Here is a 22,321-nt window from a genome sequence, read left to right as displayed (position 1 = left end):
TCCTCCAGCTTTGATTATTTGGAAACTCACAATTTTTGCCCCCTTGTTTTTTTTTTTTTTGCATTCTTTGTGGTTTAGGTCTGATCTATGCAGTATGATTTAGTGTCGCACCGATTACAGTTTTGTGCCCAATCGCAGATCTTTCAAAAACCTGACTTTCCAATTTCAATTTTGAACAATTATTATTATTTTTTATTTTTTTGTCTGAAAAGTGAAGTTGCTAAGTTGTCAACGGTGTTGTTAACCGCACAGGCGCAGACGTGATCTGATGAGCGGGTCTGTCAATCAGATCAGATCAGTATCGGCCGATTGCCAATCTCCCAAACTTAAAAAAAAAAAAAAAATCGGTGCCAATTTATTTTCCGGCTGATTTATCAGTGAACTCCAAACAATGTTTTGGGTCACCTGCCTGCCTGGAAGGTGAACCTTATGTGTCTTATTCATGGGAAAAAAACAAAGGCATGCCCATAGTATGAAGCAACTATTAACATGTTCCAGAGTAGGGATGGTGCTTCAGGGTGCAGAGGAATTAAAATTATAAACTGGTGGACTCATAATTTACCTTTTAGTTCTGAATTTATTGCACTAGATTTTATTCAGTGGCAGCAACAGAAAAATTAAAAATCACACCACACTTTCTTTGTGTTGATCGGATCACATGGAACGATGATGAACACAATGCAGTTTGTGCAACAAGAAAACAATTAAGCTGTATGAATACACTGCAATCGCAACCTTTACGTCCCACAACGACCTGAGATTTCAACTCCTGGCTGCTTTTATTTCAAATATGTTTTAGGGACACGTTTTGCTGTCAGAATATGAAGAGCGCTTCTCTTTCCTGCTCTGACAGGACTGTTATCTCTTTGAAAAATCACACGCTGTGACAAACAAAAAAAAAAAGTGAGGGGGAGGATCAGATTTTTAGAGCCTCTTTTGAATAATTGTCCTTATTTGCATGTTGGGCTGATCTTGGCCACATTTCCTGTCATCCATCGTTGCCCTCCTCTTGTTTTCACACCATAAAATGATCCGCTCTTGATTTCAGTCTGTAGAAGATCCTAAGAAGACAGTGAGGCCATTATTGTTCTTCTGAGTCTGTGTTGGGCCGGGGAAGGGACTTGGGTCGGTTTGTCCTGCCAAGTCCGAACCCCTGGCAGGACATGACTGCCACCTAGTGAATATTTGGGACAGATGTGTCTGTTTGCTTTGCAGGACAACGCGAAACTGACCTGTAGAGAGCATGACGTTTGTTGCTTTGGGAGCAAGCCAGTTAGTTTAGTAGTGAAACAGTGAAAGGCTGCAACTAACAATTATTTTAGTAATTAATATACCAATTATTCTAACGATTCAGCGATTAATCAGATAAAAAATGGCACATTGTACAGATTTTTCCTTTTGCTACTTAAGCCTTTTTCCGTATTAGAAATAAGAAAATGAATATTTTACTGACTAAAATGCAATACCACAGCATTTCCTTTAGTAAACCTGAACCAGGTGAAGCTAAAGCTGCACCACTTGAGGAGTTTTGACTGAAATCTATTTACAGACATAAGCTGATTTTTATCATAAGTGCAAAATTAATGTAGTATTTTTTTAACACTTTTGGCTTAATTTGTGATATTAATATAATTTTGTTCAGCAAATGGCCTTTTTTAGACTAATTAACGATTAATAGATTACTAAATTAGTTGTCATGATTAATCTGATTAATTGTTTCAGCCAGTTGATGTATGAATGAATGTGACACTGACAGTATGTTTCTCCCTCAGGCTCGCATCGCGTTGGAAAGGGGAGCCCAAGCTGTCATCTTCGACGTCAGCGACGTTGCCATCGCCGATGCTGAGGTAAATCTGCTCCAAAAGTTGTACTCTTTCCGAATATAAGTAAGACGAAAAGGCACGTTTAGTAGATTTTTTTTTTTTTTTGCACAGAATTGAATCAAGGTTAAAGCTAAAGCCACTTGAAGAGTTTTGAGTAGAATATATTTGCATACAAAGAAAGTTTTTCATCTTAAATGCAAGACATATTTATGTTTTTTCTTGGTGCAGATTTGGCTTTCCGTAATTACCGCCTTGAATGTGTTGTTGTTTCAGCAAATGGCATGTCTGTGTACGCGATTGATCGATTGCAAAGATTTTTAACGATCGTTTCAACAGTCTTATAATCCCATTGGTTGTTTAAGCAGTGCCTCTAGTCATCCTCTTCATTTAACTGACCAACGCACCAATTCCCGCCCACAGCTGAAGAACGCAGACTCCCTCCCCCATCCGGTGGTGCTGATTAAGGGAGCGGATGCTAAGAAGCTGATGAATCTGGTCAACCACAATGAGGAGGCCACAGTTGTTATTGAGGCCAAGGTGGAGCCCAAATGGGTAAGCAGGACGTCTTCTGATGTTCAAGTGGAAAGAAATCCTGAAGAAGCGAGCGTGTGCGTCAGGCTAACATGTGTTCCTCCATTTGCTCTCCAGCCGCATTACGATGTGAGCATCCTGCTTACCATCGTCCTGGTTATCCTCACCATTGTTCTGATCTTTGCTTTCCGCTACAAGTGCAAGTCCAACAGAACTTGGGTGAGTGAGTGGCAGCGACAAAACCGCTCAAAAGTTGTTGTTGTTAATGGGTTTTTGTTGTTGTTGTTGTTGTTTCTGACTGTCTTCATCTGCTGTGCGTCCAGGACTCCGTCCATCAGCAGACGGTGCGGGCCATCGGTCGGCTGGAGACCAGGATCTACCGCTCCCAGAGCTGCTCCGGCTCACAGCGCCACCGTGGGGCCTGGGGCTCGGCCAGCAGCTCTAACTCCAGCCCCGTCTGCGCCATCTGCCTGGAGGAGTTCCAGGAAGGCCAGGTATGGAGAAGGAGAGCCTGCAAAACGGGTTGTGTTTGTCCGATACCTCGCGAAAAGAGTTGAAGTTTTTCACCTTTTTGTTGCATCAAAACCACAAAGTTCAAGATATTTTATTGAAATTTTATGTAATAGTAGAAAAGAAAAATAATAGAAAGCGTATACACTTAGCGCAACTGCAAACTATCCAAGACATTGGAGTCTATTTAAATTTGGAGGAGCTGCAGAGATTCGCAGCTCAGGTGGGAGAATCTGAGCCCCAACTGACAGTGGTGGCTCTAGAAACTTTTACATGGAGGTTCAAGTACATGAAAATACCCATGTATGTAACTAAAACAACAAAATGTCCACACACAAAAAAAATATTTATTGTCCCACTGTCTCTTGGAAGTAAACAGACATGTTTTAGGTCCATTTTTGTTTAGTTATTTTGTAATTATGTTATTGATATTTATTATTTGCTGAATTAATTTCTTATTTGATGGAAGAGAATCCTTAGTTTTTCTTTCAACCGCTCACTACTTTCTCTGTCTTAATCATATAAAATCTTGATAGAATATAATAAAGACGGTGTGAGGGGACGGAATATATTTGCTGTCTGTTTGCTGTTCCTAGTGGGTAATTTATCAACAAATCTGTCTCTGTCTTTCTATGCCAGAATCTGAGGATCATCTCTTGCGCCCACGAGTTCCACAGAGACTGTGTGGATCCCTGGCTGATGCAGCACCGCACCTGTCCTCTCTGCATGCACAACATCATGGGTCAGGATGCAGATTTGTTCTTTACCGTTACTGATTAAAATAATGTTGTTTTTTTTGTACGAAACTCAGGAAACAAATTTGGAAATTTTTTTATGATTTATTTCTGTTTTGTCTAAAGTTTTTTCCTCTCTGTTCTTGCACTGTCTATCTTCCTCAGGAACGGAGCGTCAGCCTCAGAGAAACAGAAACCAGCAGAGTTCGGAGCAGAGCCAGAGCTTCCTGCACCCGCAGCAGTACAGCAACCCTCACAGTCACCCGTTCCCCCAGCACGCCATCCCCTTCTCCATGAGGCCCCACTACCCCCGCGGGCCCTCTGGACCCTACCCCAACCTGGGCCACTACAGCGGCTCGTCTCCTATGGACGCTCAGACCCTCCACTTCCTCAGCAGCCGGCAGCTGGCGCCCAGCTGCGGGTTCCACCTCCCAGTGGACGTTCCAGGGCGACCCCACAGGCTGGGAGCCGGCTGCCGGACTTCCGCCCATCACTATGCGTCGCGCCGCTCCTGCCACACCTACCGCTCCTCCTGTCCGGCCCAGCGGAACACGTCTGGCTCCAGGCTGCAGCACGGTACCTCGGCGGCGGCGCAGAGCCGTGGCGTGGCGGGCAACGGCCGGCAGGACGATGGGAGCTGCTCTGGAGGCAGCTACCACACGGAGCGCAGCGGGTACCTGGCGGACGGGCCGGCCAGTGACTCCAGCTCGGGGCCCTGGCACGGCTCCTCCAGTGACTCTGTCCTCAACTGCACAGACGTGTCCCTGCAGGGCGTTTATGGCAGCTGGTCCACCTTCCGCAGCTCTCTGAGCAGCGACTACGATCCGTTCGGGTACTTCGGGGCGGCGCCGGTGGCCGGAGTGGGGAGTGGGCATGCCCCACGCAGGAACAGTCTGGAGGCCGCGGCCCAGAACCGGCCCAAGTCTCTGGATTCTGTTGTGAACAAAGCAGGCTGCCTGGAGGAGCAGCCGCAGACTGTCTTCAGCCACATCCACTACCACCGCCACAGACATCACCACTATGAGGAGGGGGAGCATGGCCAGGGGCCGAGCAGGGGCTCAGATGAGGAGCAGGGGGCCGCCGCCGCCTCCGCTACGGGTCAGGACAAAGACTCCCCGGCGTGCCCCCCAAAACACAGCCCCTGCCACTGCCCCAAGCCAGAGCCCACCGACCGACCCAGCCCGGGGACGGAGCGGCAGGACCTCGACCAAACGGGACCACCAGTCATTGTTCCCCCGATCTCCCTGCAGCTGCAGCCCCACTGCTGCCACCAGGGCCACGGACACCCCCCCGCTCCTCTAGTGGGGGGCTGTCTACTTGACGGACCCTCCGTTCACTTTCACCAGAGCCTGGACCTGCAGGACGACCGCAGCATCCACATCCACTACGGCCAGAGCCCGGCCTACTGCTGCCCGCCGCCCGAGCTGCACCCGGCCCTGCTCCCTGTGCCCCTCATCTTGGACTCTGCGGGGATAGAGGAGTGGCCGTGCTGCGGGGGGGCGCATGTCGTGTGGCAGAGACAGGTGCAGCAGGCTCACTCAGAGCCTCAGCTCATGGGGCCTGGGACCTCAATGGACAGGCCCCCCTGCAGGTTCCACCAGGGGCCCTCTGCTGAGCGCAACACGGACATTTGTTTATACTGCCAGTCGATGCACCATAATCAGGGTGAGGATCCTTTTTATTTTTTGTTAGCCAGGCCTGCATGAAATTTACTCTTAGTCACTTTAGATATAATATGTCGCCTGGAGAACATTTCATGGTCAGATTTGACATTTTGCTGTAATTAATTATTTCATTTATATAAAATCTGCCGTCCTCTAGTGGGTGTGGAGATGACATCACATTATTTCAATACCCTTTCAGCAAACACTGCACCACTTCTTCTCTGCTTGTAAATATCAGCCCGTTACATTTAGCAAACTGATACCGATGTGTTAAAAATGACTAATATTGGCCGATACCAATGTTATTGCCGAAATATCTTGCATAAAATAGCCATGTAAAAACTCTTGGTGAAATTCAGGAAATTTTGCAACAATTACACACATGGATCAATCTCAAATTATTAAGTCCACAATTTTCAAGTCCCTGTACTGCTTCATGCACTGCTTACTGTAGAAGAATCACAGTATAACTAGTTAGCACCATCTCAAACTCTATCAATTTGTTTCCTTGCTACAATACTTTCTTTTGCCTTCAAAGCTGATGATAGACATTTTGGTGGATGAAACAAAACCTAAAATACTCAACTGAAAGGAAATGTTTCCTCCTTCATTTGGCTCAGGCACAGAGAAAAGAAAGTTGATGCTGTGGCTGATGGACAAAGTTTCAAAAAGGTCTGAGATCCGTTTGTCTGTACTCACAGAGGACACAAATAAAAGAAAGTTTTTTCCAACCGGATGAGGTTTATGTTCACAAACAACACCCCCAGTTCCCATGATGATCTACTTTGAACTTTTACTTCTGGTCAGTTCAATGGAAAACCTCTGACCTCTTGTGGAAATCCATGTTTAATCATTTTGCAGCTGTCTCGTTGTGGTGGATGCAAACACTTTTTGCTGTTTTCAATCCTATCCTCCTCCTTTTTATAATCATATTAATCATATTCAATTGTGTCCACAGGATCAGAAGAGGAGTCTGGGGTGTAAGAAACTGTCTCGTCCCCATCGCTGCCCAGGAGCCAGAACGGAAAAAGTTCTTACAAAACCCCACCAGTAACGGCCTTCACTCAAGCAAAAGTCCCAGCTGCCTTAGGACAACTCTCATCCTCAGATAGTGAAATTATCTACATTTTGTAAAAAAAACAAAGCTAAAAAAAAAAAAAACTTAGAATATTTGATATAATATATACTTTATGATTTGAATGTGTGAAGATAGGATAGGTTGTTGCAGGGGAAACAACTCTCCTGGTCAGACGCAGGAGGATTGTTCACATGGTCGCAGTTTCCCAAGCTCCCAACACATGGTCCTGCTTTGGGCATCGAGCCCGCATGAAGTGAGACTTCGTCTCTGCATCACATGCTCTTTTTTTTTTTTTTATACAAAGTAACTTGATTTCTCGTAGAGGTACTTCCCTTTCTCTGCCTTCCTTCGCTGAGTCCGCTCTCAGCTGAGAAATGCTTTTCTCTCCAGCCTACCTCAGCTCAGATTTTCTTAACACGCCTCACACAAAGAGAGAGAGGGAGGGGGGGACGGAGGGGACGTCTTTAAAGGTACTGCTGTAGTGTTTTGTTTTAAATTCCTATGTAGCTTCCACAAACTCAACAGGTAGTAGTTCCCTCTCTTGGCAGTCTGGATTGTTCACACGGAGAGAGAACGTTTTTCGATGCTCGGCCCCCCTCAAAACGACGAGCATCCTCTGAGGTCGCTCAGCCTCGTCCTCATTATTTCAGTAATGGCAGCTGTTTCTCTTTTTATTTTTTTTTATTTTTTATTTTTTGTCCTTCTCATTTCTGTTTTTGATGTTGTTTGCAAGGTTTTTAGTTCTTCAAAACCAGCCGGTTTGACTGAATTATGTGATGGTCATTACAAGCTATTGTCATGTTCTTTTGTTTTTGTTGTTGTTGTCATTTCTCTTGCTAGTGGTTGTTTCAGTGCTGTTGGGCCCCTCAGACGGAGGCTTCGTCAGAAGGATGGCAATCACATCTTCGGTTTTATTTTTATTTTTTTTTAACTCACCTTGACGTTATGCTGTTTGCTGCAAAGGTGATGCTTTCCCCTCGCCTTCCACAACCTGTGAAACAAAACGTAACTGCCTTGTGGCGCAACTGGTGTAAAATCATGTACCTTGCAAAATGTTCACCTGGCCCAATCTGTTGACTTTTTCTCAACCTCAAACCTCAAACTTCAGTGGATTTTATGGGGGGGGGTTTGTGTTAGATCAACAAAAAAGCAGTAAAGGAGGGGAGAAAGGGTGCGTTTTCGGCCTTATTCACTCTAACTGCGTTTCCATTGACCATATAACGGTGCAATTTGGCATTTCGAAAATAAGTTTGCTTAACAGAAACACGACAATTTCAAAAAAACATTTAGCTGCTAGGATGAGGAGGGTTTTGGCCGTATCAAAATTGGTTTTATTTCGCAAAACTGCAATGGAAACACCCTTTTCACATCACACGTGTCACACGATCGATAAACCTGACATGTTTTCTATTGACTCGTCGCGTGAGCAGAATTATTCATGTGTGATTTTGATTCCCTTTCCTAATTAGTAGAAACACAGCAATAACAAACTTATATTTTTTCCGACATTAGCGGAATATTGACAAATTTGCAATGGAAAATTTCAAACTTTAGTTGACTAAAAGTGATTGACATATACAAGAAAAGACTTGGAGTTTAGAGGAGCTGAATATAAAATGCATGCCGCAGCTTTAAGATCTTCATTTGTAAAAAAGAAAAGAAAAAATGAAAAAAATTTCTTCCACTTCGCAATAATTTGCTACTTTGTGTTGGTCGATCATGTAGAATATGTAGAATACCACTGAAATACACTGAAGTTTGCTGTAATGTGGGGGGGTGAATACTTTTGTACTGTACTTTTATCAGTTTGTCTGATTCTGCGCTGTGGCACCACTTCTACTAGAGCTTGATAACAGTACAGAAGAAAACACTTGGCATTTGGAAAGAACATCCACGTTGAACTCAGCAACACTTTCAATTCAAGAAATTTTAACTCTCTACATGTTTTTTTTTTTTCTTTAAGTGTAAAAACGCTTTAAACCATTGAGATATTTGTTACCACTTGTTCCGATTTATCCGTTGACCAACGGAGGGGGGGGGGGGGTGCTGCATTTCAGTAAAAAAAGCTAAAATACTAAACCGTACAGGAGAAAGTCAGTCTCGCTTCAACATTTGAATAAGCTGAGATCAAACCAATAACAATCACATCCTCTGAAAGGCTCAGTGAGTATGTGAAGGGGTTTATTTTTGCTTGTATTATTTTTATTATTATTTTAATTTGTTTTTGTAACTTTTGAGCAGACCTGCTGCTGCTGAATAAGGGCTTGTGGAAACTGCAGCGCAACCGGTAGCACTTAGAAAACCCTCAGATGATGTGCCTTATTGATTCAGACTAAAATCAGGAAGCTCACGACGACGACAGCTCTTACCTGCCTAACCAAAGAGGCAAAAAATAAATAAATAAAAAATCTTGAACTCAGTGAACCCTGCTGTTATGCGTAGTGCCTTCTCGTTTCCTCGCCCTTCCTTTGAATTTTTCCGTGCGCCCGACAAGAGAGCACATGTTCAGATCAACGTGGTAATAATTTTGGGCAATCATGCAGAATCTATCACCTGTAGTCCTTCTTACAAATACCTCACTTTGAATGTGCCTTTAGCTAATGTATGGGGGGGGAGGGGCTGACTTTTGCTTTTTTTTTTTTTCTTCTTTTTTTTTTGTTCCCAAACAGTCCCAGGGACTGACATGGAAATGACTGAATTATTATAATAAGCACTTTGGCCTTAAGATTTTATACCGAAATGAGTTTAAATTCCTAGTATTAGTGCAAGCCAGCCCACAACCATCAGCATGTGAAGAGTAGCATTTACCACAGAACATCTGGCACGATTTCATCCTTGTTCAGGATCTTTCTCTTTGTGTTGTTCATGTGTTTTGGTTTTTTTTTGTTTTTTGTTTTGTTTTGTTTTTGTTTTTTTTTTTTTGAAAGAATTAGGAGCTGAAACTGCCTTTTGTAATAGAGTCAAGAGAAAAGAAAGAAAAAGCGGTCCCTCTAGAACGTTAAGGGATAATGTCAGTATATTTTGGATACTTTGTGTACAAAAGAGAACAACAAAACCCAGAAACAAGATAGTGTTGTATTTTATATATATAATAGAACATTTCAATATAGTGACATGTCACTAATATATTTATTTACTAATATATTTATCCATTTTTGTCCAGGTTTGAAAAGATTTCTGTATAGAGTGAATGTTTCTGTATAGAAACTGACCGGTGCCATCGCAAATATATCAACCTGTCTTCATTCCAATTATATGCAAATAAATTATTTTGAAATACAAAACAGTTGAGTTTTGTTTTTATTTATTTTTGCTTTAGAACCATTGGCGTATTTTTTTTTTACACCAATAGTTGTCTAAACTCATCGACCTTCAATCCTTTTTATCTTTTTGGTTTCAGTTTTCTGCTCGTCTCTCGTTCATCCAAACACTTTCGGTTTCATTCTTTTTCACTCTAAATGTCCAAATAGGGTTGGGCCATATGGACTTCACCATGTACTGATTGCATGAAGGGCTACTATATTAAATTAGATTATCATTATTGTAACTTATCACTACAAAGCACATGATACCAGCTTTTATTCATAGCTTAAATATTGATATATTCTGCTGCTCTCATGAAACCAATAGTGGAGAAAGAAAGTACAGTTAGTTTTTGGGGTACTTGTACATCACTATGTAGAGTTTGTTTTCATCATACAACAAAATTCTTATTACAACAAAAACTTCACAATATTGATCATCAATACAATAATAAATCCTTATCTCCAAGACATTATCAACCTGCTGCAGATCACAGTGTCGTCTGCAAACATCCTAATTATCTGTAGACACATTCTCCAAGAGTTTTTTTTTTCCACTGCTGCCCTTGCCCTGTGCATATCTTGCACCACCATTGTGAACTTCTCCAACTTCCCGATAAGGGTATGTCCTTAGTTCCTCTCTTGGCACTCTGTCATGTTTTTACTAGACCCACAAACACACAGTGCAGCTTTGTTTGAACCTTCTTTATACTCTTTTGTCAGACCAAAAAGCAAACATTCGATCTGCTGAGCTTTTTCTCAGTGCAATAAAACAAAAGTTCCTCTCTTAAAACGCCATCTCTTCATACGGAGCCCTCCAGGGGACATGGGGATTTTTTTTTCTTTTGCGTTCCCTCGCAATAATCTACTGATCAGTTCATGCGGCATAATTGATACTGTAAGCCTTTTTTAAGGTGGCCGCCGTACTTTCTGCTTTCATACAAGGTTATGTAAGGTTTTTCCATGGACTATTGAGTTATTATCGCGGGGTAATCAGTCATCTGATTGTGTCTCTATTGTGTTTGTCTGAATGGTTTAAAGGGCTGCTTTCTGTGCCGTTCCATCTGAGCCTTAACAGACATAAACATGCAGTAAATAAATCGATTTTCAATCAGTTTTCTGCACCAAGGGGTTAAAAATAAGTTTTCACTGAGGCTCTATAAGAGCCATATGAATGAAATAAGTAATTACTGATATGACAGGAGCAGCGGCTTTGACACCTGGTGGTGGGCGTGTCGATGTGGGAGTGACGTCATCAAGTATGAATGGGAAGGTGACTGGCTGCTGCTGGCTCTGTGTGTATGAGGAAGCGGGTGAGCTGGGTGGTCAGTCCTCGCAAAGATTGGAGCATGATAATCAAAATTAAATAAATCGATAATTGTGACAGAACAAAGAAGAGGTTAGGAGTTGATTGATACACGGACAGATGAGATTCCCCGAGTTCACCCAGTGCGGCCCTCTACCACCATTAGTTTGCTGTGTTTTATAATAATAAAACGTGTTTATTATTATTAACTCTTTGGTGCAAAAAACTGATTGAAAATCAATTAATTTACTGCATGTTTATGCCTCTTAAGGCTCAGATGGAACGGCACTGAAAGCAGCCCTTTAAACCATTCAGACTATGAACACAATAGACAATCAAAACGGTCAGATGACATATTACCCCGCGATAATAACTCAGAAGTATTTTTATTTCTTTCCTACTAACTGTTTCTGTTTATATCATAGGTTTGTTGTGCCTTTCTACACTAAAGAAAAAAGATATAAAACGTCTGATATTTCACAACGAGATATTAACATTCATGGAAAAACCTTATAAGCTTGTATTAAAGCAGAAAGTACGGCGGCCACCTTAAGAAAGGCTTACAGTATCAATTATGCCGCAAGAACTGATCAGTACATTATTGCGAGGGGACGCAAAAGTTTTGCGAGGGAACGCAAAAGAAAAAAAAATTCCCCATGGCCCCTGGAGGGCTCATATATATATATATATATATATATATATATATATATATATATATATATATTTTTTTTTTTTTTTTTTTTTTACTTTCTTAAACACACATACACGACAGATATAAACAAGACGTTCTTTATTTAGCCAAACACAATTACTAAGATTTTCAACACTCTCAAATGCGCGGGACGTGCTGCAGCTGTGGTGAGTGTTTTTGTTGTTGTTGCTTTGTTTTTGTTTTTTTCCTGCATCTCGGTTGTACAGCCTGCAGACACGTAGCCGTCAGAGTGAGTCTCAGACTGGTTGGAGATCAGCGAAAGGCTTTGGCCCTCCCTTCAGGTGTAATCACAGTCAGGTTGCCCCGGGCATCTTGGTCCTTCTCGATGGCCTCAAAGAGAGACTTGAAGTTTCCCGCCCCGAAGCCCTGCAGACAGAAGAAACACCGGTGCAGATAAGTCACTCTGAACTTCCCAAATTAATGGTGGAAATATTTTCGCAAATAATCAGAAGATCAAGTGTTGGTGGTTCGTCTGAGGTAGTCTTTGGTGTGGTTCCATATCTTGTTACGCACGTCTTTCATCCTTCCCATCCACATCTGCACACCCTGGAGAGTGACAAGACGCGCCTGTTCTGACAGGCAGGATGGGTGCCGGGTGTCATAAATGAAACGCCACAGGGTGCAAGCCAAAGGAAAGATCCCCCCCTCTCCTCCTCACTTTGCTGTGTAGATGTGAGCTTTTTAATCAGAATCTATCTGTGAAAGATTTACCGAGCTTTTACAAGTGGGCTGGTCTGATGCAGTTCTCACTGGGTGGGAGCTGCAAACAGGTGTTCAGGCAGTTTTCTGCCTTTCAGGAGGGGAAATTGACCACAGGCCTGTGAATCCAATCTGTTTAGGGTGACTAACCAAAGCACAATTTTAGCGATAGTCATTTTATTATCTATTGCTTCTGATGACCCAGATCCAGTTATTGTTGCTCAGCCACAAACGTTTAGGAAACTGTATGTCTTTCTTTTGGATTTTATTTTATTTTATTTTTTTTTAGATCAATATGACATAACATACTACTTTGTTCATCGTATTAAAAATGTTGCATCTTTAGTTTATCATAGGTAAACAAAAAACATTATTAAGTAATAATAGGCATACTTTCTCACAGCAGTCAAACCTTTCATTTCTACATGTAATTAATTTTGGCAGGGATCTGAAAAGCCTCTTTACCATCACCTTAAACGTTACGTCCCTCCAGATTTAAGTCAGGACTCGGATGATCAGCTCCAAAATGTTCACATTGCGTCCAATCGCTTCCATGTTGGTCAAAATATGAAATGGCTTGAAAACCCAAATCTGAACAATTTTTGGTTTAACTGTAAACTCTTGAGATTTGCCCACCAACAAACTTTTGGTATTCCTGTCAGTGCTCTGACGGTACCAGTTCATGGTCAGATACGTCACTGGCAACTTACGAAGTGATTGTTCCTCTGTATGACCTCCAGGAAAAGCGTCGGTCTGTCTTGCACGGGCTTGGTGAAGATTTGAAGAAGGTAGCCCTTTTCATCAAAGTCCACCAAGATTTTCAACTTCTGCAGAGGAAACGCACACCACTGATGCATTACCAACCGAAACAATACAGGCCTGTTAAAGAACAGAGATAAAGGGAAGAAAACATCCTCACCTGTAAATGGTCGAGGTCCTCCTTCACCTGGATTTTGGCCGTCCTGAGTTTCTCCCGCAGCGTATCATAGTACGTGTCGGGAGTCGAGAGGAACTCCATTCCTCGTTCCCTCAGGTTTTCGATCTGTTGTAGACAAAAATGGGAAAGAAAAGCTGCGTCGGGGAATGTTCCTGCTGAGTCTTCCTGTTAATCGGTCACTCACAGATTTAATGATGTTCGAAGTGTTGAGGGCGATGTGCTGAACGCCCGGTCCGCCGTTATAGTCCACGTATTCCTGTGGACGGAGATGCTGGACGTCAGTGTCTTGTTTAGCTTTTTCATATTTTGATGAGTTTATGTGGACACTGATCACAAATCTGCAGTGGAGCAAATCTAGTCTGTTGATGTGTTTTTTGTTTAGTTTTTGTTACAAAAATAATTCCTATAGTTTAAAAAAAATGTTCCAATGGCTTAACACAAAAAATATTTCTCATTTATTAACCATGGTTTCTTCATTTATCAGTTTTTCACAAAAACTTAATTTTTTTCATTTCAATGCAATTTTTTTTAATTCGTTATTGAGCTGTACAATAAATTTATTTCAAAATTTTACCTTTGTGGCCCTCTTAAGCGATTTTCTATTCATAATTTTGGCCCACATGAGAACATATTTGATACAGAGCGAACAGTTCTTATTTTGACAAGCCTTCGTTTGGAACATGGGAGGTTGAGAGGAAATTAGTCCCACCTGGATCTGTGACTTCTTTTTGCCCATGGCGGGTTCATTGATGGGCATCTTAATGGTCTCCTCATAGTTTGTCACCACGATGGACCTCAGCGCACTGTACTGCGTGTGAATCTGCTTGTCGTCTATCGACCAGAACCGATGGAACATCAGACACTTCTGATACCTGGGACATGAGGAAGAGTCTTAGTTCTTAGACTGATTGAACTCCCCAACCATTCCTTTCCTTCCACACAACCACAAACACACAACCTCCATGAATCACGTTGTGGGATGTAAAATTTTAGTATGTTTTGTCTCTGAACCAAATACGCTTTTTTTGTTGTTGTTGTTTTTTTGTCCAAATTTAGGTCAAATTCTGTGAACAAGATAACTTTCTAATTAACCAATGGCTGTGTTTTCTATTACCTGGATATGCCACTGGTGAGAAACATATAGATAAAGAAAGTGATGAAAACACACAAAGTAGTTATTTCTACTGAACAAAATGTGGACTTTTGATTTTGTGAAAGAGCAGGGGTTTTTTCTTTTTTTTTTTTTTTTTTGCTTTTGTGTCCAAACATGTCACTCCAACAGAGGTGCAGTGTTTACTTTGTTCCTTTTTGCCCCCAAGTGACTCCTCGACCTGCGGTGGGCGTACGTGCACGCCGACAGCAGACTTACCAGTCAGAAATTGGCACCATTTGGTCATCTGGCTGGTTTCCCACAATGTGATCGATGAACTTCAAACCTGTTGGTGGACTACAGAGAAAAGGAGTGAACAGAAACGATTATGGATGGATTTCCAGAACATTCAGATCCTACCTGGGAATTTAGGACATTTTTAAATAAAAGAAGAGAGACATAACAGAGCATATTTAGGAAGTTAGATACTGCACTGCAATGTCAATTGGACTACATCAGCAGAGATAAAGTAAAAAAAAGAGTTTAATATATCAGAGTTTTCATTGATTCTGTATTTTAGTATATTCTACCACATGGGCCAGACTTTAGAATGTGCTACTGGGGCAGCAAGTACAGAAATTGTACTTATACCCATAGGCCTAAATTTGGTGAATTGTATTAATATTTTTGGATTTTTTTTTTTTTTTTTTGATGAATACAAACAATATTCAAATCTTTGAAAATTACAAAGTTTAGTCGATTTCTTTGGGAACAACATAAAATTATTGGATGGGGGACATTTTACACTTACCATGCATCAATTCATGTCTGGTGATATAAAGGATTGGCTATTAAAGTACCGGTACTGTAATTTGCATTAGTAAAATAATTTTTCCTTAGTGAATAAAGCGCCAAAACAGGTTCCAGCCCAGGGGCCCACATACTTGTAAATCTGGCTCTATATTTGTTAACAGCATATTTATTATGTCCCAATATACATATATGCAAAGCAGAGTAGAAGTTTATTCTAGAGTCTGAACATAACAAATTTTGCTACAGTTTTATGTTTTTTTTTTTTTTTTTTGCTGCAGTGAGGACTCACAGCTTGGCCAGCAGGGGGTCCCTAAACAGAGGTTCTTTGTAGCACGGCAGGAACAGGCCTTTGTAGGGTTCCAGGTACTCGATGAGCGTGTGGGTTGTGTCGCCATACTGCGGACAAAACGTTTTGCACAACACCCTTATTCAGTCTCAGACTCCTCGGTGTGCTTTACATGGGGCTTACGTGTGTGTGAATCATCTTTTATGTACCGTCTGAATCACAGCATATTTGACCTTGCCGTTGCCGTCCTCCTCCACCCACGGCTCCCTGACGACCACAGCTCCTCGCTCCCGGGCTGTCTGTCAGCGCGGAATGACGTGGGATGGGTTTTGGGAAGACAGGAGCACACAACGGTGACTGAGTGATCAACTACTTTTGGGGGGGAAAAGTAGTATTCACACACATTTTCACATTTGTTTATGTTACAAATAGAAACTAATGTGGAAAAATATGAAAGGTGTGGTGTGAATTTGATTCTGCTGCTCTACTCTAGTACCCTTCAATAGCTTAACAGATTTCTGAAGGCTCCACCTGCTTGACTCAGTATGGTTGTAGCAGTGTTTTGGTGTATCCAAGTTCTGTAAAGCGGCTCACGGACGCCCTCCAGTGGCTAAATAACAAACGTTTTCAATCGCCCGCCTATAGATGGAAACATATCGCTGGACTGGTATCTGCATGGAGTCAGCAGTGATTCCGTAACCTTGCGGCTACCTGACAGCCAACAGAGACAACTTATCTAAGCATCTGACCTTGACTGTGAAAAAAAAGTTCAGACGGACTTCGCTGCCGTAGAATGTATTACAAGGCTGTCATGTTTGCGATTGTTTCAACATGCACACAAGAGTAAAGCATCAGTTAAACATGAAACATGGTTGACTGAAGCAGGTGAACCTGCGCGACCTGGAGGTCAAACATGTAACACCTACGTGCTTTTTTTTCTTTTTCTTTTTGCCCAACATCTATTGTTCAACAGTCCACATGTGTAAGACGTGATGGAAAATACGTTGAACGTGTCCATATATTTTAAGGTCTTGTAACCTTTATGTGCAACTGTATTTTAAAAATGTCTAACCAGAAAATCCAGGGGAATTTCTTCTAGTTTTACGTACCTAAGGAATTAAAAACATGCATTAGAGTTATAGTGCCTAGCAAAAGTATTCACAACCTTTGAAAGTTTTTATATATTTTTGTATTAGTCACAAACTTTACCGTAGGTTTATGTGATAGACCAACACAAACAGTATGGGATATCTCTATCAGAGTTACACATCTGCAGAAGGGATTTTCTGTATGTTCTTTTTCTGCAAGCTGAGCTAAATCTGCCTTAGATGCTAAGGCTAATCTGTCAATTTTCAAATTTTGCAACAGAATCTCGGTTCATGCCTAAACTTTGACTGGGCTATTCTAACACATAAATGTATTGTTGCATAGTAGTTTTTAAAGTTGTTCTGCTGGATGGTGTGTGTCTCAAGTCTTCTGCGGCTTTTCAGATGTTTTCTTTTGTGATTATCTTGTATTTAACTCGATTAATCTCCCCCCAAAAAATAGTGGCTTGCAAAAAGGTTGGTTTTGATTTTGTCTGTCCAGAGCACCTTCCTCAAGGCGTTTGTGATCTCCCCCAGATGACTTGTTGCACATCCAACAGAAACTCTTAAGTCTCTCTGAAGGTCAGGTTTGTAGAAAACATGAGTTGTGAGAAGATACAGCCATCTGAGCTGTGGATTTCAGCAGCTCCTCCAGATGTAACTTGTTTATTTCTATGAGTATTGCTCTACTTGCCCAGCCTTTCAGTTGAGGTAGACCGCCATGACCTGGTAGGTTTGACAGCATTGCAATGCCATTTTCACAGATTGAATAGTTCCATCTGAGATGTTCGAAGCTTAGGTAAATGTTTCATAAACTAGCTCTGCTGTAAATGTCTCCCCAACATTCTTCCTGACCTGTCTCCTGTATTCATTGGTCTTCATGATGTTGTTTGTCCTCTAATGTTCTCTCACAAACCTCTGAGGTCTTTACAGAAAATTTCTGAGACTTAATTCCATATGTGTATCTTTATACCTCTTCAATACTAGTCCACTTTGCCTTCATGCACATCTTATACTGATCAAGTACAAAAGGTTTAAGGTGTTTCCAATCTGTGTTGTCCTCTGTCAGCTTACCTTGACCAAGAAGTCACAATCCTCCACTTGGAATGCTATGTCCTTTACTCCATCTCCATGTTTGATCAAGTGTTCCCCCATCTCTGAAAGATGACACAGGCATGATGAAAATTAGACACACAGCTAGTCACATTCAGAGCCTGTCGTCTTTCAGTGTCTAATGTGTGCTGAGGAGTGAACTCGCCTTCATTTCCAGGGTTTAGTGGAGATTGGAAAACAAAGATTATCTGTAAAGAGACGGGAGGGGGTTGTGCTTAAGCAGAAGGTGGAAATACTTTAAATTCAGATGCTCAGACGCATGATTCAAACTCCATACTTTGTCCTGCTTGATGACATGAGACACGACTTCTCGGCTGCCGGTCTCCAAACCCTGGTAGGCCAGAGGCTCAAAGCCCATCTTGTCACAGTAGAATGAGGCTGCCTGGAATGTGATCAGATTCTTGTTACTCTGAACATGATTTACAGATGAATTCCAACACCTGAGTCCAAGGTGTTGACTATAGATAGGTGATGTACTGCATGCTGAACTACAACAAGTATCTTGTATGTGACGGTCAGTTTGGGGTACTAACCTGCTTGGCATTGCCAACCCAGAAGGTGATATGATGAAATCTGACAAATCGCCCCCTCAAGGGCTACAAAGTAGAAGACCAACAGACAAATTACCTTTATTAGGTTTTATGGCTGCCAAGCAACACAAAATCTACATCAGATCATTCAAACCTTACCTTCTCCCCTTTATCTGTGTAGGTTGTCTAAAAATGGAAAAAGAAGCACATTATTAGAGCTTAATTCTCAAGCTCTCATACTTGCAATGTGCATTAAATATTCCCTCAAAAAGTTCTTTGCTCTAGTTGTGATCGTAGGGACGACTCTTACCATGGTGTGACTGCAGGTGGATCTCAGTTCAGAGAAGAGGGAGACCAGAAATCAGTGTCTGGCTTGGCAGCCTTCAGATAAGTACTGACCTGATGACCAGCTGTGATTGGTCCTGTAGGATCTACACCCACCTGTCCGCCTCCTCGTTCCTTGGTGCATCTCCTTTAAAAGGTTCAGCACCGCAGTCGACCAGGTTGTTTCTCTTCTCCTGAAAATCTGTGACAAAGATGTGTCACAAAGATGACACATGTATACATTAACTACAGCAAAGGTTTGGTACTGCTATGTTGGATGGTAAATCTGACACACTCAGTATATTAGTTCAGAGGATTTACTGATTTAGAAGGGTATGGAGGCTTTTAAATGCAACCATAGTAAGAAAGTAAACTAAAACACTTTTGTAGTGAAAACAAAGCACTGCACATTTATAGAGTTGAGGGTAAACAAAGCACTGCACATTTATAAAGTTGAGGGTAAATAAGAGTTTTCCCTCTACCTTTGCTGTTGTATTTGTAATTTCTACCACCAGAGGGCACTATTTCCATTGAAGAAACAAATCATAATCCTCAACTCAGAGTTTATCGGTAACTATAGCCAGAACTTAATCCTTGGATATGATGAGCTTCAATTCATTATGGTGGCTCACATAAATTGACCGTTCCCTCTTTGGTTATTCAGTTATACAGTTTTTCTTCTTCTTCTTCTTTTTGTTTTGTTTAAAACACTGATAAGATCAACCACATAATATGGCATATAATTACTATGGGCTTCTGTAACGAGGCCGGTTAAGAGAAATTGATCAGTGACCTGGAGCAGATTACTTATTATTTAAAAATATATATCTGTTTTTATTCTATTCTGTTTGATAATTATATGACCACATTGATGGTCTTTATAAAAACTAAACATATAAAATTTCCCGTTCTGAATCGAACAAACTACATTTTTTCTGTCATTTTTAATTTATTGCTGTGGTTCATACACAGGAAGTCGTGAATTCCTTGAATGTTTCATGTCGGCTGTACTCTCGCTGCTGTACATGTGAGCGGCCTCACGTACCGCGCTATTTGTGTGTGTACCCACTTTGTGCCGCGCTGTGATTTTCTATTGGTGCGCTCTGAGCTTTTAGTAACATGTGATTGGCTCAGTTGTGGGCGTGTGGCATTCACTGGTTGCACCTATGCTAAATGTGATTGGCCAAAATAAACATTAAAGCTTCATTGGGCTAAACTGGTTAGTTTGTTCTCTCCCTATTGGCTAGCGTCCTTGTCATCGCACAAGAATGCGGAAGTTGTGTAGTCTACTGAGTCACCGTTGTGTCAGCTGATTCTTTCTGAGTGAGTAACTCGGTTTATTTCTTTAAATTAAGTGACTTCTGGGCGATATATTTTATGTGACATGCGCCTGGGCTTTCAGACTAAAGTGGTACTTGCAAGCCTTAAACTAGTTTGTTGTTTTCAATGGACATATGAGCGAGTTTTACCCAGCTGCTTCTTATAAGGTTGCTATCCGGAAGCTAGCCTACAGCTAGAGCTTTTGGACACATAGTTCTCACTGAGAGACACGCTTTCGGTTTGATGAGTTGTCATGCTGGAGTACAGCATCAGTCTGTGAACAAACTGACTTCGACTTTCACTTTCACACGGCGGGTGCTTAAACTTCGCCCACCTTGTTTACACCTGTTGTGTTTTCATCAGTCCCTCAAACAGCATGTTTGTTTCTGGAAATTTCTGACCATAGTTCATTGAAAAGCCCCATGGAATCTCCCACCTGGACTCTCAGCCTTTACCTCAAAATTATTGTTCATCCAGGAGGAATAGAAACTGCATCTATAGAAGATTCTTTATCAATAAATTCTAATAATTATCATCGTAATTTATTTCGGGTTTTTTTTTTTTGTTCTTGTTTGAAATAAACTGAAAAAAATGCTACTAAAATAAATTTTTAATAGACCGACTAGCAGAATAGTACACGTACTGCTAAACAGCTGAATCATTTAATTTTATTTGAAACGGAGCTATTGTGGCGAGTTGGTAGAAATATTGTATTTCATAATTAAACATCTTATTTTCTTTTCTTTCAAGGTATGAGCTCAGGATTTGTTTTCTCTGACATGCAGAACAAATTTCAGTTGATTTAAAAAGTGATGCGTTTGGACTAGATTTGTATTTTTGCTGGAGTTAATGGGATAATTGAATAAATACAGCATGTGTCATAAAGTTTTTAAAAATGTATACTAAAGCATAGTTATAGATGGGTTTGAACTATTTTTATTTATTGTAATTTATTTGGTCAGTTTAAAATACTTAATTTCTTTTTCACTGTATTATATTTTTATAGATGAATGACCAATTGGGATTGGAAAACGACATTATTTTCTTTTCCCCAAATAAAATTAGTTTTATTTATCACTCCATATATTATCTGTAGAATTTATTTTATGAATACTTTAATGCCACAATAAAAGCCCCGTTCAAAAAGAAGACCCTAGTGAGAAATGAGAGCAGAAGGAAGCGGACACTTCAATGGATCCTTCAGTTTTTATCAGACTCTTTTGAGATAAGAGCTGAAACATCTTTGACAGAAAAATCCAGCTGATTCTTCATTTAAAGACTGGCAAATCCAGGAATACTGAGATGTTAAGCTAGCAAATTGGATTTTTATTTTGAGACAATTTGCAAAGCACCATCACTTTAACTACAACAACACAGAAAGTGTCTGTTGAAAATTACTCCTACCTCTCTTCTTTTGACATTATTGCCTCTCCTTTTGGATTGCAGTGAGAAACTGAAGTCCAGTGAGCAAAATTATGGACGGTAGTGATCTAAAAATAGGAGACTATTTTGTAGCATTTAGTTCAGTTTTTAGAGGAAGAAAAAGCAGCACAGACTCACTAAGTTGTTTCAGTCTTTATTTGTTGCCATTCATTCAATGACTGAGATTTGAAGAACTAAAATGCTTCTCAAATAACTATTTGAACACTAAATGGTAACTTTTTTGCTTACCAGATAAAACCTTAATCAGGCTGACTTGATGTCTTTATTTGATATCTTTATTGCTTTTTTCCATGATAGATTTTCTTTTTTTGGCTAATCAAAATGATCTTTTTTGATAAACGCATGATGTTCTGTTGAAAGTCACATGACGTGAAGCAGAACCAGCTTTTCTTAAAAGAAGCATCTCAGAAGTTTGATATTTCCGTGGAAGAAGCATCACACGATGCTTGATAAAACACTTTTTGTTCAGAAATGCAATTACCCGAAAACAGCCGACGTGTTTTGTGTAGTGGTTGTACGTTTGAAGAGAAAATGTAAGAGTTTACCAATAATACTGGTAAACTCTTACCTCATCGAAGGGCATATTCTAATTCACTGTGATGAACCACAAACTTGTTTTATTAGTTTTTGCTTTTTTTTTAAAGAAAAATGTTGAGATTATATTGCTTTGATGATATCGATTACGATTAACTTGCATTTTCCTGAAGTTTTATTTTCCCACTGCTGTTTGCGAGCTTTAGCTCATCCAGGTCAGTGAAGTCCATCCAGCTGGCCAACAATATTGTTGGCATGTTACTTAAAATATAATGTCTAACCAAATATTGCATCCAACTAGTGTGGTTGTGATGTAACACAGGTTGATACGGCACTGACGATTCAGTGTATTTAGCTCTAGTTTCATTTCAGTGATGAGACTGTGTATGTTTAAGCATGATTTGACTTGCATGAGCAGCCACATGACGCCCAGAGCAGTGCGGGAGCGTTTACCTGGAATTGTTTTTTTTACTGTTGTCACCCGTTT

The 22,321-nt window shown here is 40.9% G+C and overlaps 3 protein-coding genes across 3 annotated transcripts in view; 2 read left to right on the top strand and 1 right to left on the bottom strand.

Annotated features, from left to right (window-relative positions):
* Positions 1–9,624, top strand: part of rnf43 (ring finger protein 43) — a 104,920-nt gene extending 95,296 nt beyond the window's left edge. Inside the window, exons 3-9 of the mRNA XM_014989054.2 lie at positions 1,773–1,847; positions 2,244–2,375; positions 2,472–2,573; positions 2,678–2,848; positions 3,504–3,606; positions 3,764–5,263; positions 6,221–9,624. Of these exons, the coding sequence (XP_014844540.2) occupies positions 1,773–1,847; positions 2,244–2,375; positions 2,472–2,573; positions 2,678–2,848; positions 3,504–3,606; positions 3,764–5,263; positions 6,221–6,246 (2,109 nt within the window). The 3' untranslated portion in view covers positions 6,247–9,624. The remainder of the gene's footprint in view (positions 1–1,772; positions 1,848–2,243; positions 2,376–2,471; positions 2,574–2,677; positions 2,849–3,503; positions 3,607–3,763; positions 5,264–6,220) is intronic.
* Positions 9,625–11,723: 2,099 nt separating this feature from the next.
* Positions 11,724–18,598, bottom strand: hpda (4-hydroxyphenylpyruvate dioxygenase a). The gene is made up of 14 exons (XM_014989055.2): positions 18,524–18,598; positions 18,373–18,399; positions 18,217–18,279; positions 17,961–18,065; positions 17,829–17,871; positions 17,645–17,727; positions 15,695–15,784; positions 15,489–15,595; positions 14,666–14,743; positions 14,006–14,168; positions 13,481–13,552; positions 13,279–13,401; positions 13,070–13,186; positions 11,724–12,026 (listed from the first exon to the last, which is right to left on the bottom strand). The coding sequence occupies exons 1-14, from the start codon at positions 18,524–18,526 to the stop codon at positions 11,913–11,915; spliced, it is 1,188 nt and encodes a 395-aa protein (XP_014844541.2). The 5' UTR covers positions 18,527–18,598; the 3' UTR covers positions 11,724–11,912.
* Positions 18,599–19,752: 1,154 nt separating this feature from the next.
* mtmr4 (myotubularin related protein 4) overlaps positions 19,753–22,321 on the top strand; it is a 45,394-nt gene continuing 42,825 nt past the window's right edge. Inside the window, exon 1 of the mRNA XM_088012273.1 lies at positions 19,753–19,860. The gene's annotated coding sequence lies outside the window, so the exon portion shown is untranslated. The remainder of the gene's footprint in view (positions 19,861–22,321) is intronic.

This window comes from Poecilia mexicana, unplaced genomic scaffold (assembly GCF_051168715.1).
Source record: "Poecilia mexicana isolate PSO_F unplaced genomic scaffold, ASM5116871v1 scaffold_14, whole genome shotgun sequence".
Taxonomy (NCBI): Eukaryota; Metazoa; Chordata; class Actinopteri; order Cyprinodontiformes; family Poeciliidae; genus Poecilia; species Poecilia mexicana.
Note: the sequence above shows the minus strand (reverse complement) of the source record. Positions and strands in the feature narration are given on the sequence as shown.

Bases quoted from the DNA above. Each gene is read 5' to 3' on its own strand.
- hpda (XM_014989055.2), bottom strand. The intron at 17,728-17,828 runs GCGAGTTCACTC...GTCATCTTTCAG, and splicing joins ACTAAACCCTGGAAATGAAG to AGATGGGGGAACACTTGATC. The intron at 13,553-14,005 runs GTGGGACTAATT...CTCCGTCCACAG, and splicing joins AAAAGAAGTCACAGATCCAG to GAATACGTGGACTATAACGG.